The sequence below is a fragment of the Pithys albifrons genome, chromosome 19, assembly GCF_047495875.1.
Source record: "Pithys albifrons albifrons isolate INPA30051 chromosome 19, PitAlb_v1, whole genome shotgun sequence".
Classification (NCBI taxonomy): domain Eukaryota; kingdom Metazoa; phylum Chordata; class Aves; order Passeriformes; family Thamnophilidae; genus Pithys; species Pithys albifrons.
Genome location: NC_092476.1, coordinates 12,360,707 through 12,379,908, shown reverse-complemented (window position 1 = coordinate 12,379,908; position 19,202 = coordinate 12,360,707). Strand labels below are relative to the sequence as shown.

General features: G+C 44.8%; 1 protein-coding gene across 2 annotated transcripts; it reads right to left on the bottom strand.

Moving 5' to 3' along the window:
* Nucleotides 1–1,080: 1,080 nt before the first annotated feature.
* LOC139680653 (myosin heavy chain, skeletal muscle, adult-like) lies at nt 1,081–18,950 on the bottom strand. 2 transcript variants are annotated; one of them, XM_071573491.1, is made up of 38 exons: nt 18,744–18,950; nt 18,512–18,655; nt 18,265–18,421; nt 17,657–17,684; nt 17,444–17,558; nt 17,273–17,365; nt 17,080–17,143; nt 16,889–16,987; nt 16,684–16,787; nt 16,459–16,597; nt 15,417–15,535; nt 15,166–15,315; nt 14,485–14,655; nt 12,810–13,123; nt 12,633–12,699; nt 10,889–10,976; nt 10,674–10,791; nt 10,292–10,415; nt 9,708–9,844; nt 9,362–9,617; nt 7,340–7,582; nt 7,063–7,239; nt 6,832–6,977; nt 6,654–6,744; nt 6,177–6,566; nt 5,810–5,936; nt 5,597–5,715; nt 5,114–5,310; nt 4,413–4,596; nt 4,161–4,326; nt 3,873–3,997; nt 3,371–3,679; nt 3,067–3,270; nt 2,666–2,791; nt 2,402–2,572; nt 2,209–2,313; nt 2,003–2,098; nt 1,081–1,314 (listed from the first exon to the last, which is right to left on the bottom strand). In XM_071573491.1, exons 1-38 carry the CDS (start codon nt 18,948–18,950, stop codon nt 1,162–1,164), a joined length of 5,823 nt encoding a protein of 1,940 aa, XP_071429592.1. In that variant the 3' UTR covers nt 1,081–1,161. The 2 variants fall into 2 exon arrangements, with proteins under 2 accessions (XP_071429592.1, XP_071429591.1); XM_071573490.1 differs by having other exon boundaries at nt 12,633–12,709; nt 12,814–13,123.
* Between the last annotated feature and the right edge of the window lie 252 nt (nt 18,951–19,202).

The following is a 19,202-nucleotide window of genomic DNA, read 5'->3' as shown; positions in this document are numbered from 1 at the left end:
CTACTGACACATCCTCAAGCTTCCCCAGTGCAGGCAATGAGAGGCAAATCATGCTGTAGAGTTTGTAGAGCAGACTCTCCAAAGTTAGTGCTTGCACCATCCATTACAGCTAACAGGGATGCTGTGTGCCATCTAGACTGTGCCCAGCCCTGCCTGAAGCTTTGGAGATGCCTGCAGGTGGCACTGCCACCCAGGAGGAGCAGTCAGCTCACAGGTGGGCTTGGGCAGGCAAACGCTCAGGCCAAGAGGCTCTGGCTGTGGTGGCAGATCAGTGCATGCTGTGTCCTAGAGGACTAGCCTGGCCAGGTGTTGAGTGGCTTTCTTAAGGTGTTCGTGATTAAAAATCTGAGGTTTGCTCCTCCCGTTGCTCTCTGCAGAGATACAGCACTAACAGAAGTGCTGCTCACCAATGCCCACAAGTGACAGTACTGGGAGGAAAGAAAAGGAGGAGTACACTCATCTGTTTTCCTCTTTTCTCTTGTCTGAGCCAATGCCATGTGCAGCCTGTTGGGCAAAGGTGTTAAGGCTGACCTTTGAGGTGACATGTTGAGGAGGTGTGATGGTGCCATGTGCTGTGCAAGAGGTGGGTGCTGAGGGAGAGTCCCTGCAGCACATGGCCCCAGACAGGGCTTGGCTGTTTGCCCACTAAAAGGAAACTGGGAGCAGGTGGTGGCAGCAGCTGAAGGAATCCTGGGTAAGGGAGATGGCACAATGCAGGGACACTGCTGGTGTGCTGTAACCGTGCTCTTGGTGACTGAAATCGTCTCTATCAAGGAACTGTCAGTTCTTGATGGTGCAGTGCACTGTAACTTCTGATTACTTCTCAGGGACTGGTGTTCAGGGTTTGTGAGTGCAGCATCAGAAACACGGGCAAGGCAAGGGAAAAGGACAGGGATCACCCGTTCTTGCCTCTCATGGGGGAAGGAAGCTATGCTGAAAAGACAATGGGAGAAGCATTAAAAGCACATGAAGGCAGGAGCAGGACGAGAAGCTGCTGGAGGCAAAACCCAAAGAAAGCACTGGTCATGGTGTGCATGCAGAGGAATCTACTCTTTATTCACTAGACACTGAGATGGGTACAAAGACTAATTGCAGAAGGAAGCAACCCAGAGGCTCACATTTTGTGCAGCCCTCCGGTCACTTTGCTGCCTCATGACAATCTCACTCTTCCTCTTCTATCCTCCTGTGAAACTCCCGACTCTTGGCTCGGAGCTTGTTGACCTGCGACTCTGCAATGTCAGCCCGTTCCTCGGCTTCCTCCAGCTCGTGCTGGATCTTGCGGAACTTGGACAGGTTGACATTGGACAGCTGCTCCTGGGAGGGAGAAGGAGTCAGTGGGGAGGAGCTCAGGGCAATGATGTCACTGCTCCTGGGCCTTGGCCTGGGGGAAGGCACAAACCTTCATCCCCCACCCACCACTGCTTATACGTGAGTCTCACAGTCAGGTCCATGAGATCTCCTCAGTGTCCCTCTCACAAATCCCCTTAACTGAGTCCAGAAGCCTTTGTCTGGGCTGGACTGTTTGCCACAGTGAAGAAGCAATGTTCAGACAATTCAGGGGCTGCAGCACTTCCCTCAGTTCCTCTCTGAATGCTGCATGCCCAGAAACAGGCAAAGGTTTCTTGCACAATTCCAAAAGCAAAAGACAAAGTGCCTTGGAAGGGTACTCCCAACTCCTTCTCTGTCTGCTATCAAAATTCTGAAACTAAGTTATTGTCAAAATATCTTAATATATTGTACTGCTGTTATCATTAATAAGACTCCTTCTCACAGGCTGCTTTGTTGTTCTAATGCAAAAAATGTTGTACACATTTGCCCTCCTCATTAGTTTTCTAAGTGACTCATTGATTTCATTCTCTAAGGTGAGGCTGATTTAGGAGTGTTCCAGAGAACCTGAAGGACTTCATTACTGACATTTAAACTTTAGTGTATTTGTCTCCTCAATGGTCAAGCCCAACTTCTAGAAAAGTGGTTCTTGCCAAGTATTCAAAGTGATACTTACAGCCTCCTCAGACTGTCTCTTGTAGGATTTCACCTTCATTTGCAGCTTGTCCACCAGATCCTGCAGCCTGAGAATATTCTTCCTGTCTTCCTCAGACTAAAGCAGTGGGCAAACAGGACAAGGAGAGAAGTGGTTTCCCCATCTAGAAAATCAGGCGTGAACATTTTTACTTCCTGTGAGAGAGTGTCTGCCCACAGGGCCTTTACCTGGTAGGTGAGTTCCTTCACCCTCCTCTCGTACTTGCGCACACCCTTCACGGCTTCAGCGCTGCGCTTCTGCTCAGCATCCACCTCCCCTTCCAGCTCCCGCACCTGCAACAAGAAGCCCATCCCTGCAGCTTCCCTGGGGGTGTCTCTCCAAGGAACATGCTCACTCATGCACAGACACAGCCCTACACACCCTGGCCTCCAGCTTCTGGATTTGCTTCTTGCCTCCCTTCAGGGCCAACTGCTCAGCCTCTTCCAGACGAAGCTGCAGGTCCTTCACTGTCTGGTCCAGGTTCTTCTTCATCCTCTCCAGGTGGGCACTGGTGTCCTGCTCCTTCTTCAGCTCTTCTGCCATCATGGCCGCCTGAGCAGAGCAAAAGGTAAAAGGCATTGTGGGGCTGGAGACATTTTGAGGGGAATACAACCCCCATCAGCAATGAAAGAGCCCCCAGCTCACATCTGTGATGGCCTTCTTGGCCTTCTCTTCAGCATTGCGGGCCTCCTGGATCGTATCCTCCATTTCACTCTGAATCTGAGAGATGTCTGTCTCCAGCTTCTTCTTGGTGTTGATCAAGCTGGTGTTCTGTGAAAAAGGAAAGACATGATAAGATTTTTATTCTAAAACCTGCAATAGCAAGCCTACTGCCTGAGCCACGTCTTTCCTCTTCCAGCTTCAATCGTGAATGTGGAATTATTTGTACAGTCAATGTTAAGAAAATGTCAGTGGTGGGGTCATGCTGAACATGCCTTTCCTTATGGACAGCAGTAGAGAGGCCATTCTAGTACTGCCCGTCCTCTGGTATATTCCAGCCCTCTGGATTTGGTGTCAACACAGCTGCCTTTACTCCCTGCTCTCACCTGGGTATGGAGGAGCTGCACACGTTCACTGGCATCCAGAAGCTCCTGCTCAGCCACTTTCCTCAACCTCTCTGTCTGCTCCAGTGCTGCCCGAAGCTCCTCAATTTCAGCCTGCAGCAGGTTTGCTCTGCGCTCCACCATGGCCACCTGCTCCTTCAGGTCATCCTGGGTCCTGAGAGCATCATCCAAATGGATTTGTGTGTCCTGGTAAGAGGACAAGAAGAATTACAAGGAGTCAGTGTGCACATGAGTACCAGAAGTATCAGGGATCTCATTCCTCTTTCTGTAGCTTTGCTGAACAGACCTTGAGCACTCCCTGTGTGTTTCTCAGGTTCTTTTGTGCCTCGGCAGCCACACGGTTGGCATGGCTGAGCTGGATCTCCATTTCATTCAGGTCTCCCTCCATCTTCTTCTTCAGCCTCAGGGCTTCATTCCTGCTCCTGATCTCAGCATCCAGGCTGCTCTGCAAGGACTCCACGATTCGGAGGTGGTTCCTCTTCAGCTGGTCGATCTCCTCATCCTTCTCTGCTATCTTCCTGTCAATCTCAGACTTCACCTGGTTGAGCTCAAGCTGCAGGCGCAGGATCTTCCCCTCTTCATGTTCCAGGGAGGCCTGGACAAGTGGACAGAAACATTGATAACATCAATAAACATGCTGCTTCCATTCTAGGGAATTACACAATATTCCAGGAAATCTTAGCTGGCTGCACCTCCCAGCCAGAACAGAGGGGAACAAAGACCTTTTTAGCCCAATTTCTTCATTGCTCATGTATTTACTGCAGACATCAATGATTTTGGCCTTGTACCTCAGCTTCCTCCAGAGCAGCCTGGATTTCAGATTTCTCTTGCTCAATTTGCTTCTTGACTTTCTCCAGCTCATGAATTGCCTTTCCGCCCTCCGCAATCTGCTCCGTGAGGTCAGAAATCTCCTCTGTGGGAACAAAGACCAATGGCTTGCTCAGGCACTGAGCAGAATGGGAAGGGCCCTGTCCCACCAGGGGGACTGGCATCTTTGCACACCTGCAGGCCCAGAGCCCTGAGGAACGCTCAGCTTGTGAGAAAGCCCATCCAGCAGCAGAGGGCCAGGGACTTACGCTGCAAGTTCTTGTTCTCCCGCTTCATTGTTTCCAGGTGGTCCAAGGACTCCTCATAGGCATTCTTCATCTTGAACAGCTCCGTGCTGAGAGAGCGAGACTCCTTCTGGGAGGCCTCCAGCTCAGCCTGTGTTTCCTCATACTTCTGCTTCCATTCTGCCAGGATCTGAAGGGAAACGCAGAGTGAGTAGGGATGTGGCCATCCCAGAGGGATGCTCTGCCCAGCAGTGCCAGGGCTGGAGCCCCAGAGACCTTGTCAAAGTTCTTCTGCTTCTTGTCCAGAGCAGCACAGGCAGCATTGGATCGCTCCACATCAATCATCAGGTCCTCCACTTCATTCTGCAGCCTCTGCTTTGTCTTTTCCAGGGAGGCACATTTGGCATTGACAGCTTCGACGTGTTCCTCTGCATCCTGCAGGCGCTGGGCCAGCTTCTTCCTGGCAGATGGTAAGCAGAGCTCTTAATTGGAGATGAAAATGGGCGTTGATTTTTATATTCACCACAGCGCTGAGATACTTTTAGTCTTTGGTCCAAATGCACATCATGCAGAGCAAGTAATGTTTTTCCTGTTTCATTTCTCCGAGGTCTTCATAGACCCATAGAATCAGAATCATTTGTTTTGGAAGGGGCATTAAAAATCCACTACTTCCATGCCACGAGCAGGGTCACTTTCCACTAGACCATGTTACTCTGGCCCTGTCCAACCTGGTCTTGGACATTCCTGTAATGGGGCAGCCACAACTTCTCTGCAGTTTTGCTCTCCCTGCACACCTGCATTCTTTGTCACGTAACCAATTTTCATTGTGTTTCCCAAAACTGCACACCTTTTGGTAGATATTTCTATTTCACATATCTCCCCAACCTATTATTAGGATTTTTTCTTTCAATATCTCAGTGCTTTCTTCAAATTTCCATTCTTAGTCTCTGCCAGCCTTTCCCACCCTGCCCACATACTTGGCCTCCTCGAGCTCCTCCGTGCGCTGGATCGCGTCCGTCTCGTATTTGGTTCTCCACTGGGCCACTTCGCTGTTGGCCTTGGACAGGGCGCGCTGCAGCTCCCCCTTGGCTTCCTGCTCCTCCTCATATTGTTCCCGGAGCAAGTCACAGTCGTGGCGAGCGGACTGCAGGGCGTGGGCCAGGGCGTTCTTGGCCTAGTGATAAAAGTATTGCACTAATGAGTAGGTGCGTTCTGGGAAATTTTCTCTTATTATAACTTAGACACTGATATATATCCCACAGACATAGGAGTTAACTGGCTTTATGACAAAAATTTGTGCATCCTGCATTGACAGGGCCTAGCTTGAGTGACCTAAAATTGCGGTTTGAACTTTGAATTAATTACCATAATTTAATTAATAACATTTTGAAGTTTTCAACATTTTCCCAAAACTAACTTTGTGTCAAATATTTTTTAATATGTAAGATGAGTATCTGCACCTTTATCTCTTCTTCTAGTTGCCGCTTCAGTTCTTCAATCTGCTGAGTGAAAGCTTGTTTCCCTCTAGACAGCTGAGAAATTAAAGCATCTTTTTCCTCCACCTGCCGTCCATATTCACCTGAAAAAGTTTGTAATTGAGAAAACATTTCTGTAGCCCAGAGACCAATTTGTGGAGTTCTCCCATTTTCAAATTAGAGGTGGAAGTGCTGTACCAGATTCTGTCTGCAGACGAGCTCTTTGCGCACTAAGATCGCTGATCATGCGCTGATTCTGCTCCTCTTTTGTTTTATATTCACTCAGCTGGTCTTCCAGGGTGCGGCACATCTTCTCCAAGTTTGCCTAGAATTCAACCAGGCATAAGAAAATAGAGTAGTACATACCTTGATTCTGCCTTTTTACATAAGAAAAACCTGTCCAGAAGATGCAGTTTACATATTTGGGGAATACGTACATACACCCACAGTTCTGCACATTGGATTTGGACCAATCATATTATAACCTGATACTTGTTAAATTATATAAGATTCAAGAAAAACATCACGTTCCTTCCAAATTCCAAAAAAAAAAAAAATTGTGTACCTTGGCTTTGGAGACAGACTCTATGTTACTGGCCAAGTCATCAATCTCCATCTTCATCTCACTCTTCTCCTTCTCCAGCTTCTGCTTCACGCGTTGCAGGTTGTCGATCTGCTCCCCGAGCTCAGCCGTGCTGTCCGCGTGCTTCTTCCGCAGGGCGGCAGCCGTGGCTTCGTGCTGCAGCGTGGCCTCTTCCAGGTCCCGCCGCATCTTCTGGAACTCTGCCTCCCGCTTCTTGTTCATCTCCACCTGAGCTGCCGTCGCCCCTCCTGCTTCCTCCAGGCGCTCGCTGATCTCCTCCAGCTCCCTCGACAGGTCAGCGCGATGCTTCTCTGCTTTAGCGCGAGAGGTTCGCTCGGCCTCGATTTCCTCCTCCAGTTCCTCAATACGGGCCTGCAGAACACCAGAGACCCTTCACACCCTGCCCTCCTCCTACCTGCGCTGAGCCTGGCACAGGGAGGGTGAGGAGCAGAGACTTGCCTGCAGCTCCTTGATCTTCTTCTGGAATTGCATGCCCAGAAGTTGTTCATCCTCGATTTTGCTCTGGATCTGGCTGATTTCAAAGTCTTTCCTTTGGGCAAAGCAAACTGTATTAGAGCTCAAATAAAAAAGACAAGTGCTCCAGCCCAGCATGGAGGTGCCTCAGAGCCACACTTACTTCTTCAGTTTCTCTTCCAGCTGCTGCTTATCATTCTCCAGGTCCATGATGCTGTCCTGGGCCAGCTTCAGGTCTCCTTCCAGTTTCCTCTTGGCTCTCTCCAGGTCCATGCGCAGTTTCTTCTCTTGCTCCAGGGACCCTTCCAGCTGCACAGAACAAGGCCATCACTGCTCCAGCAGCCAGGTCGAACTCCATACCTGTCCTGTTCCTGCTGTGTGTTTGTGTGCTTACATCGTCCACTTGCTGTTCCAGCTTGATCTTGGCTTTGGTCAGTGTGTTGACTTTGTCCTCTTCTGCCTGTAGGTCATCCAGGGTCTGCTGATGGGCCTCTTGGAGGGCTTTCTTCTCTTTTGTCAGCTTGACAATGGTTTCATCCAGGGCTGCCATCTCCTCTGTGAGGTTTTTCACCTTTAGAAAGAAAGAAGCAAGTGCAGATAAAAAGTGGTGCATAAAAGTGTATTACAGAACAGTTATTTTCTGGAGTGTGAGTACATCTTTTGACTCATACCTTGTTTTCAGTGGCGTGTTTCTCCTTCTCCACCTTGGCCAGTGTTAGCTCAAGGTCATCAATATCTTTCTTCAGCTCTGAACATTCATCTTCCAGTTTCCTCTTCTTGGCTGTCAGCTCAGCATTGATTTCCTCCTCATCCTCAGCCCTTTCAGTTACTTCTTTGACTTTGGCTTCCAGCTGGATTTTGGTTTTGATGAGCTGGTCACACCTTTCCTCAGCATCAGCCAAAGCATCAGCTTCCTGGTGGGAAAATGGCATTTTTAGGGATATGCTTTTGGAGGGAATGTTGAGATATTTGCCCTTATAGTTTTTAGTCCTGGATAGCAGTTTTGCAGTTAAAAATTCAATACATCACTTATTATATAGAATTGATTTTATATTGTTAGTTTTGAAACAGACAGGTTTTAAAGCTAAAACCAAGTAAAATCCTTTTCGTTCTATCCTTTTCAATGTCTGAGTGTGTATATATTTGTGCAGGATATAGAGTCCAATATTATCCCACAATATCAGACATACTGCATAAATTCAGGTTTAAACAGGCATATCTCCCACGTTTATAAAATTCAGAGTGATGTCATATGCCAAGATGCCTATAAATATTAAAGACACAATTATCATCACATCATTCCTTCAATTCTCTTTTTCTGGAGCAACTGTTTCTGATTTATATTTTCATCACGAATGACCCCAAAATAGTCAGTATTTGTCAGCCTTGTCTCTTTTCTGTGAGACTGTCATCAGCAAAGCAGCAAAAGAGCTGCTGGAATATTTTCATCCAGGGGGTTTTGGTTGGTTATTTTTTTCAGCAGCAGACATCCTGTGATATTTGTTATATTTTGTTTCAAGCATCAGGCTAACAGATATAGTGTGAAAGAAAAATAATAATTTTAGCAGTGCATTGATTCTTTCATCTTTTTACATCTCAAGACTCTTTAAAAAGAGGGGCCTGTGGAATTTGCTGTATGTCACACATGCTGCATGGTATCACTTGGAGGATACCATCTTTTCTATTCTGTGAATGATTTAATTTAGAAAGCACAGCATTATAACACCATAGATGTACCACATGATTTTGAGTAAGGATTCTTAGTAATGTAGGAGGCAAGTGAGAACATTAAATTCTCTTTCATCTTAATTAGTTCAGTATTGTAACATAGTGAAGTCTGTTACATCCAAGCCACCCTCCAAAACAGGAAGAAAAAGTTATCATGTTTTACTGTCCAATAAAGTTGCACTAAGAATTCTTAACTATGTGTATATAAGGATAGATAAAGAGTTTTGGAGAGGTAGGAAAAAAAGTACTGGAAAAACAAACATTATACAAATAAAAGTAAAGTTTCTTTGTTGTTCTGATATAAACAGAAGGGTGATGAAGCTGGTGGAGGGGCTAGAAAACAAGTCCCATGAGGAGGAGAGGCTGAGGGAGGTGGGGTTGTTTAGCCTGGAGAAGAGGAGGGAACTTACTGCTCTCTACAACTGACTGAAAGGAGAGTGTAGTGAGGTGGGGTTGGTCTCTTCTGCCATGTCTCAAGCAAAATGGTGATTGGAAATGGCCTTAAGTAGTGCCAGGGGAGGCTCAGATTAGATAACAGAAAAAAAAATCCACTGAAACAACAGTCAGGCATTGGAGTAAGTTGCCCAGGGAGGTAGTAGAGTCACCATCTCTGGAAACATTCAAGAGGAGTCAAGAGGATGTGGCACTTGGGATTATGGTTTGGGGGTGATTATGGTGCTGGGTTGGTGATTGGAGTAGATGATACTGAAGGTCTCTTCCAGCCATGATGAGTCTGTGATTTTATGAAATGCTAGAGAGCTCATCATACACCATGGAAAAGTCTCACCCAGGTCATATCCTGACACTCTTTACTGAAGCTGGTTATACCTTTAAGAGCACCACTTGAAGAATTACAACTGAACTGAACTAAATTGTAGTTTCTATGTGTCCTTTGAAAATGCAGTTGTAAATATCAACCTGATAGTCACAGTAGTGTTGGGATAGAGCACATTGGTGATACTCACAGCCTGCACTTGGAGCTGCAGGTCGTTTTTCTCCTGCATCAGTTTCACCATTTTCTCCTCCAGTTCCTTCCTCTTTGCCTCAGACTTTGCAAGCTCTTCCTTGGTTTTCTCAAATTCTTGTTTCATGTTGGCCATTTCCTTCTCAGACTCTGCACTCTTCAGCAAGGGCTTGATCTTGAAGAACAGCTTCATCCAGGGCCAGTGTTTGACGTTCATGAATGCACGGATGTTGTACTGGATGCAGAAGATGGACTCTCTGAAAAGTAAGTCAAGTTATTATTCAATATTTATACCACGATGACACAATAAGCCAAGTACAGTGAACTTAATTTGCAGAAAAGCCTACCTCCTCTCCACCATTTTCTGGTACTCCACTCTCATCAGGTAACCTCTACACCTGGCCTGGGTGCGGGTAATGAGCTGTGCCAGCTTCTCATCCCTCATCTCCTCCAAGAGGCCCACAAGCCCAGCTTTGAAGAACACCTTAGGTAAGAACAGGAAAATAGGTGAAGTGTATGTGCTTGTTCAGGGTAACCTGGTGTCCTTCCCCCCATGACAGGAACTATGGGAAGTTAACAGAAATAGTAAAACCATGCAGAACATATGTAGTGCCAGACATTCTTTTGTAACTCGAAGCTTCTGGTTACCTGCTGTTGAAGAACTGTAATAGCCAGACATTTTGCCTTTACTTTTATTAATCCTTGATTCTTTTATTCTACAACTGTCTGAAATTAGGAACTCTTAATTAATTAAATCATCCTATGGCATCAAATTTCAGTTTTTATTCAAATGTTAAGTAAAGAAGTATTTGATTGATTCCTTTTCCACACACTATTGGATCATTTCACATACTGTCTGGAGTATCTGAGTGTCAGTCTCAAGCCATGCAAACCAAAAACACGTAGTACTTGAAGCAAGCAGATCTTGTACCTTAGTGTGACCAAATTTGTATTGAGTATGGTCTATATCAATTGATCCAAGAAGTTTCTCACAAGCCTTCTTGCTGTCAATGAACTGTCCCTCTGGGATAGCACTGGCATTTAATACTTTGTATCTGAGGAATAAAATGGAAGGACTTGTTTTGGACTCAATGATCTAAAGGGTCTCTTCCAACATAAGTGATTCTGTAATTCTGTGAATATGAAGAGGTCTATTGTTGAGACCAACTGGCTGGTACATGGCAACAAAGAATCACTTGAGAACATAACAGTACTTGTTAGACTGAAACTTTAGAGAAGGCATTAGGTGTGGGAGGGGAAAATTAAATTTCACAAGCTATTCAAAGTGATCCAGTAAGGTGATGAAGTCTGACCTCTGTTTAAAATCTGCATACAGGACTCTGTTGGGAAATCCTTTCCTGCAAATCCTGATCCCTTCCAACACGCCATTGCAGCGCAGCTGGTGCAGCACCAGCTCATGTTCCATGGCACCTGAGCAAAGCAGAGCACGAATACACCCACGTTCTGTCATACACAGGGAAAGAGCTGCACCATACTGAGAACATAGAATACACATTAAGTCTCTTACCAGGTGTTTTAGTCTCATTTGGGATGATGCAGCGCACAAAATGAGGGTGGGTGCTCCTCAAGTTGGTCATCAGCTTGTTTAAATTCTCCTGCAACAGTCATTAAGAAAAGTTTATACTAGCAGGTGTAATTTCTGCTGTAATCATCAAGCCCTCTGAAATGAGATATTGTACAAAAATGAGCAGAGCCCTGAACTGAAGCCCTTTGCATCAGGTTTTCTGACTTTCCACAGTTCCTGATTTTTTTTTAGTAATTTGCTGGAAATACTGTACTCTTAAGCATACAATTTTAATACTTTTCACTGACTCTAATATTCACCTTCCTCAGAAACGAGACCTATCTTCCACTGGATGTACCCAGAGAGATAAAGTAGCACCTCTGTGGGACAATGAGTGTGAAGCATTCTGCAGTAGGCATTTAAGTTGGGTCATATGGAGCACACTACATAGAACCTTTGTGTTCTCCCTACTAAAGACAGGAGGAGGAAAACCAACAAGCTTGAGTTTTGTATGTCTAGATTATACATTTGTCTTGTACAGTAAGGTCACATTAATCCCAGCCTTGTTTTGTAATTGATATTTGTATATTTATTTATACAAAATTGTTGCCTATAATTAGTGGAGGGAAGCAGGTGCTTCTAGAGTACATCTCAAAGCATGTAAATAAAGCAGGGAAAACATTAGGATGTATAAACACTAGCATGTCTAAACAAGAAGAATAGTGGAAGAAAATTTAAAAACATAACAGAAATGCAGCCTAAATGAATGAAACAACATTTCTCTTACAACATTACCTCCTAAAGTCTTATGACCTCTTTGCATTATTTTTAAATGATACAGGCACTACAGCTGTGATTATTCCCTCAGAAGGTGGTTGAGCACTGACCAGGGTTCCCAGTGCAGTGGGCACAGCCAGAAGGCTGACAGAGCTCCATGAGTGTTTGGACAATGCTCTCAGGGACAGGATGGGATTGTTGGGGTGTCCTGTGCAGGGCCAAGAGGTGGACTTGATGATCATGATGGGTCCCCTCCAACTCCAATATATTCTATGATTACATGATTATTTTTCTTGGGCCTTATACACACATTCCTATGTCCTGTTTCAGAGCACTGACTAGGGGCTATCAGGTGATGAAGAATCAGACAACAGCAGATCTGTAGAAGAAATTAAGCTATGTTGAGAAGGGAGGCCTACATGAAGGATGAAGAAAGTAATATCTCAAGAGACAGTAGGTATTTCCCCTGGCAGCAGTGAATGGAGCAGTCAGGCAGCAAGACTTAGTTATGACAAAGGACTGTCAAGTGTCTGACATCCTAAAATTCCACAACCCAAGGAATGATGGTATTTCAATGTAAGAAATTGAACCTTGAGTCAGGGTGGAAAACTAGAGCTACAAATGAAGCAAGCAGGTCAACAGTGGGCAAAATGTTGTAAAAGGGCAATAACAGGTTCTGAAGCCAGAGGTGTGCAGCTGGAGGAAATCTGGTAGATTTTAAGTATGTTTTAGACATTTTCTCTATGACATTCTTGTGTCTGGAAACATCATCCTAGGATAAGTGGACAACTAAGAAAGCTGTGCATTCAGTGGAATGGAGTATGTGAGATTACACTGGATTTATTCCTAGTAAAATGTGGCCCAGGATATTCAGGACCTTTTAACAGAACTAAGCCAAAAAAAGACAAGCAATAGTAATTGGTGGATTTACTCCTCATCTTAGGGGGAAATAGTGAAGTCTCTACTGTACCCGGAAAAGAGCTGAGACAGTCTGGAAAGAAGAACCCTTTTTCTTGGCGCCTTTCTTGCCACCACCACTGGCCTCAGCTACATTGAAAATAAATAGAACAGATTTTAGATTTTTTTTTGCCTATTATGATTCCTTTTTGTAAGCTGTAAATCAGTGAAAATATGGGATTCATAGAACTAACCTGTTTCTGCTCCACCATAGTTGGCAAAGAGTAAGGCCAGGGTCTTCACAGATGATTTCTGGTACAGCCCAATGACAGTTTCATTCAGGGGGTCCTTGTTCTTCTCCAGCCACCCAGAGATGTTGTAGTCCACTGTGCCAGCGTAGTGCACCAGGGAGAAGTGGGCCTCAACCTTGCCTTTGGTAGGTTTGGGCTTCTGGAAGTTGCTTGACTTGCCCAGGTGCTGGTCATAGAGCTTGTTCTTGAAAGAGATGTCAGTTGCCTTGGGGAACATGCACTCCTCTTCCAGGATGGAGAAGATGCCCATGGGCTGGGGGAAATCACAAGAGAGAGAGATTGCAATGTAGCTTTCAGGGCAATAATGAACTTCACGTAGGCACAGGATTGGAACACAGACTGAGATACATATCAGAAAATATTATTATTTAATTACCTTTTCTTCTAGAAAGCAAGATTGAATACATTGATATTTAATTTTTAATACAAAACTAATTATAAAGAATGATAGAAGTTAATTTAGTTTGTGTTGAGAATGTGCTCTATAAAATCCCTCTTACCCAGTGGGACTGAGAGCACACACAGATGTGTTAGACACATTGAACATGAGCCAACAGTACACCAGGGCAGCAAAGGCAGCCAACTCATCCTCAGCTACTCTGTGCTGCTCATGGGAGTCCATCCTTCCTGTCTACTCAGCTCGGATGAGAAACACCTGGAGTGCTGTTCTTGCTCTTGGCTACCCAGTACAAGAGAAACATTGACATGGTAGAGTGAGCCTAGTGACAGGCCACAAATATATTTAAATGACTGGAACATTTGACATACAGAAATAAGCTGAGAGAGATTTTACTGTCCTGCATGGACATGAGAAGGCTCTGGGGGATCTTATCAATCTATCTAAATACCTAAGGGAAGGATATAAACAAGAATGCTCAGTGGTGTCTAGTGACAGGACAATAAGAAAGAGGCATTAACTGAAATGCACTAATTTCCATTTAAAGAGAAGAAAAAAATCTTCTTTACTGTGAAGTTCATCAAGAGTTAGAACAAGTTCCCTAAAGTATCTGTGGAGTCTGCACCCTTGGAGATATTAACTGGACGCAACTGGGCATGGTCCTGACTAACCTTCTCTAGGCAACCCTGCCTTAAAGAAGTGGGTGGTTAAGTGGTGTCCAGGGCTGATTCTGGGATTCTAACTACTCATTATCTGCCAGCCACTGAACTTGTCATCTCACACGCAGCCCAACTGCCTTCATGTCATCAGTCAAGGAGGAACCTACAAGTGTGACTGTGCACTGACAATTATGTGTCCATCCTCTGTGTCCATTTGAAAAAGATCCAGGAATTCTGCTGTACAGTCACCCGTGTTGGCCATGAAAGGCGAAGAGGAGACACTAACCTGAAAATTGGCTGTAGTTCATTTGGAAGAACACTCTTCTTAGGAGTTAAACAACCGTTTTGCACTTGAAAAGATATCAGTACAGACTTGCTGCCACAAGTCTGCCACAATCTCCTTCATTTCCCCCTTAGCAGAAAAAGTAATCTACAGAGCAAGGTATTTTGAATAAGAAAAGCTGAATACTTGGACATGAACACAGAAGATTCCTTTGAACAATAGACCGAGTAATTACAGAGTTTCTGTGCATGTAACTCATTTGAAAGGAAGGATACCTTCTCAATGAGCTCAATGCAGGCAGCCAGGTCCATGCCAAAGTCAATGAAGGTCCATTCAATTCCCTCCTTCTTGTACTCCTCCTGCTCCAGCACGAACATGTGGTGGTTGAAGAACTGTTGCAGTTTCTCATTGGTGAAGTTGATGCACAGCTGCTCAAAGCTGTTGAACTAGAAATAAAATTAAAAAGACATGTGAAGATGCTGCAAAACCTCATCCTTTAAAACTAAGGAATGCATATATTTTGGCTTCATTGTCCATCCTGTACATTTCTTCAGCCTGCTTTGTGAATACATAGTGAAAAAGAGAAAGGCTTCCAATTAATTTTCTACAAAGAATTTTTTTTCACTAATAGAATTGTGAAGATTCCCATTATATTTCCCATATAAAGGGAGATTAAGTTACAAGAAGAAATCCAAGCTTAGGACTATCATGATGTACATATTTTTATACTGTCTTGTCCCTGACTATATAAGGAAGGATTTTTTCTGATTGGACCGTTCTATGCTTTTGAGTTTGCACATTTTGAAATATGTCCTTTGAAAAGTAATTTTTTAATTCAGAACAAAAAAGACATAACACTAACCATGTGATGATATTGTCTTCTTTAAAAATGTGTTTCAGATTGGTCATAACATTCAGTTGTCCCTTCCAAGTAGCTCTTACCAAATCTTACTTACGTCAAAGATCTCGAAGCCAGCAATGTCCAGGACACCAATGAAGTACTGCCTGGGCTGCTTCGTATCCAGCTGTTCATTGATGCGAATAACCATCCACAGGAACATCTTCTCATAGACAGCCTTTGCCAGGGCACCTACAGCATTGTGCACCTATAGGAAAAAATGAATGCCTGGAGTTGCCATACAGGGCAGAGGAGAATCAACAGGATATTCATTCTAAACATGCTTAGAGGTTACAACATGTCTCTTACCTGCTGTGCTGTTTGGCCCTTGGTCACATATTCATTCCCCACCTTGACTCGGGGGTAGCAGAGGGCCTTGAGCAGGTCTGCTGAGTTCAGACCCATTAGGTAGGCAGCCTTGTCAGCAACTGGAAAGCCAGAAGCAAAAGAAATACTTTAGTGTCCAACAGACTTTGAAATGTGCAACAGTCTTCCCAGCATTCAGCCTAAAGGCTACAGAGTTCAGATTTCTGTTCTTTGGAAACTTTTGATAGACTCCTATAGAGGGAACCTTGGTAACATCACACTTGTCATTATGCATATTGACCTTTTCTAAAACAATTTATGTTTCAAAATCTTCACAGGAGCATGTACAAAGTGATTAAGTTTTCAAAACTGTCCTGGCACTAAAGTGAGAAATGAAGCTTTTTAGTCTGAATGCACTACAGTGGTGCACACACCGCTCAGGAGGTGCAGTGACAACAACCAGGCACTGATCTTCATTCAGGTGATCAACACCCTACAATATTTAGGGTGGAACACAGATACAGTATCTCTGTTCTGTTTTATATCCACACCCTTTCTGAGCTTTTGTTTCTGATTTTCAATAAAACTCACTGGGCTTCATCCTGTTACCTGTGGTGCTCCCCACCTCCTGCCTTGTCCTTGAACAGGAGGAGGTGCTGCTCACAGAACTGGAGAGACATGTTATGGCTGCCTTCCCTGAGTGTCTGGTAGGGGAAGACCAATGAGAAGGTGGTTCCCTCTCATGTTAGAACTGTATTCCTGGGCTATTTCACAATTGCAAGCCTTATTCTAACAAAGGTATTACTAAAGGCACCTCCATGACTCCTGACTTCCTGAAAGTGGATAAAGACCAGTTTATACTACAAACTGTCATAGCATAAGGTACATAAATCCTGAGATAGGAGACTTCATGTACTGAGGACAAGGGACAGTGGTTATTCTCCTGGCTGACTGTTTTCCTTGGGATCCTAAAGTCCAACAATGAACAACTTTTGCTGTCTTACATGATGACTTACAGAGGGTTAATTAAAGGGTTTGTTAATACCTTCTGTGCCTTCAGGCTCTGCCTGCTCCTCTCTTGGTTTCTGCTTGAACTTCAGGTTCCCGTAGTGCATGACAGCCCCTGTCAGCTTGTAGATGGCTGTTTTCTCATCAGCACTGAAGCCCAGGATGTCAATGGCACTCTGGTAATAGAATCAACCAAGTGAAATATTTGCATGGTTTGTTATGTATGACCTGTGCCTGTTGACCTGATTTGTGCGTTACTCACATCTGTTGCCATCAACTCTTCCTTGTCATCAATGCTGGGAACAGTGATCTCCCCTTGACTCACAAAAGGGTAGTCAAATGGGTTGGTGGTGATGAGGAGCATTTCTGAAAATGAATGTGTATGTGTGTTAAATTAAATTCTTTTTGTAATGTGGGTAAATCTTTCTCAGAGATCTTCCACTAAAAAGTTCAGTGATGTCTCCTACCAATTAGCTCTGGCTTCTTGTTGGACATGATCTGATAAAAGATGTGGTAGCTTCTTTCCGCCTTGAGCTGGAAAGTGACTCTGGACTTCTCCAGCAAATCTGCCCAGGAAGGTAGAAAGAGTTAGGCACAGCATTGCACATGGAGGTGGGAATTTGGGAAGGGATGGATCCCGTCCAGGACAGTCTCTTACATGTTTCAATGTCAGCAGAAGCCAGTTTGCCTGTGGCACCAAAATGGATTCTGATGAATTTGCCCTGTTAAGGAGAAGCAGCAGCATTTCAGTCTGGATAGATTCTTCTGATATCTCCTTTACATGGAGAAATGCCCGGGCTTGACTTGTCTTGCCATGACAGGGAGTAATTTTGTCCAAAGCAACAACTTACAAAGCGTGAGGAGTTGTCGTTCCTCACAGTCTTGGCGTTTCCAAAGGCCTCCAGCAGTGGGTTGGCGCTGATGATTTGATCCTCAAGCGTTCCCTGCAGTGGGAAAATTATTCAGTGACTGTTTTGTCTACAGAGACAGGCCAAGTGTCCAGACTGTTCTTCCTCACTCACCTGCATTTTGCCTGATGTTTGATCCTCCTTTTTCTTCTCCCCACTGGCTGCAATCGTTGCAAAGTACTGGATGACACGCTTTGTGTTCACAGTCTTCCCAGCACCGGATTCTCCGCTGTCAGAGCAAGGAGAGAAGCAGAGAGTGTGTGGTCAGGCAGGAGGGGCCCTGGCCCTGGGCAGCCCCGCAGGGACCCGAGCAGGGGGTGTACGTACGTGATCAGGATCGACTGGTTCTCCCGATCTGTGGAAGAAGCACAACGAGAGCTGTGTTAGCAACTGAGCTGAGTAACATTGAACTGAACGAGAAGTAAAACTGTAAGTGGAAGTTGGGCATTCTTCAAAGATTCCAAGACTACCCAGTTCCCTTCTGGATCTTAACAGTATTAAGCATAAGCCCAAATGAATATGTTGAACAGTCAGAGGCATCTGGCCCTGAGATAAACTGTATATCAACTTGCCCTTGACAAAGTTCTCTTCCGAAAATGTAAGCAAACTGCCTACCCATGTTCAAAATCCTGGATTGTATGGAATAATAACTCCTTCTTTCCTATCAGTGAAAAAATGTAGAAAACTGAATCAAGTACTATTTCTGCAGTGGAAGAATGTAGAAATTTGTACAATGAAGTATAAATAGTACACTATTGTGAGTCCATGAGTGTTTCTGGGACATGTTCATTTGAAATTATTTGCTTCGTAACTTGATCATTTCACTATCATGCAGCTCTGTGGTGGTGTTAGCTGGCTTGTAACATGCTCCAGTGAGATCAGCAGGGCTTTTTTGGTTAGATTGTAGAGAATGATTGTGAAGGTCAAGCACTCACCAGTCAGCATGAACTGATAGGCATTGTCAGAGATGGAGAAGATGTGTGGAGGGGCCTCCTGACGCTTCTTGCCTCGATAGGCCAACACCACCTCCGGGTTGTACACGGGCAGCCACTTGTAGGGGTTGACAGTGACGCAGAAGAGACCCGAGTACGTCTGCGAGGAAGGGAGACAGCACGTTGGCTTCCCCTGGGCCTGGCAGAGCAGCTCCTGCAGCTGCCCAAAGGAAGCTGCTGTGCCACTTACGTAGATCATCCAGGCTGCGTAACGCTCTTTGAGGTTGTACAGCACAGCGGGCTCGTGCAGGTGGGTCATCATGGCCATGTCCTCGATTTTGTCATACTTGGGAGGGTTCATGGAATAGACCTGATCATCCTTCACAGTCAGGGTCTGTCAGAGGAAGAAGGCCATGCATGGATGTCAGCTCAGAGCCAGAGTGGGAAGAAATTGTTGTCCTTCAGCCTTGTTTTTCACTCACCTCTCCCCCTTCAGTCTTGACGGTGACTTTCCCTGATTCCCTGCTCTGGATTGTCCCTTTCACAAAGGATTCTTTAGGATGAGCCACAAAGACAGATGACTTGGCATCAAAAGGCTTGTTCTGGGCTGCAATTCTCTCCTTCTCAGACTTTCGCAGGTACGGAGCCGCCTCCCCAAAAACAGCCATCTCAGCATCTCCAGAGGCCATGGCTGCACTCTACTGGGGATATGTCAGCAGACAACTCTGAGGAAAAACAATATGGTATTGATTATTTTCATTTATTATATAAGATTTGGGAAAATTTTATGTCTTGTGCCTTGGTTTCTCTTCATACTCTGGGTATTTTAACATGAGATAACTATAAACTTCTTTTTATGTCAACTTAGAAAATAAGAGGCTTTTATGGATATAGTCTAAGTCTTCAAATGAATATTAATGATCTTTTGAGAACCATAGGTT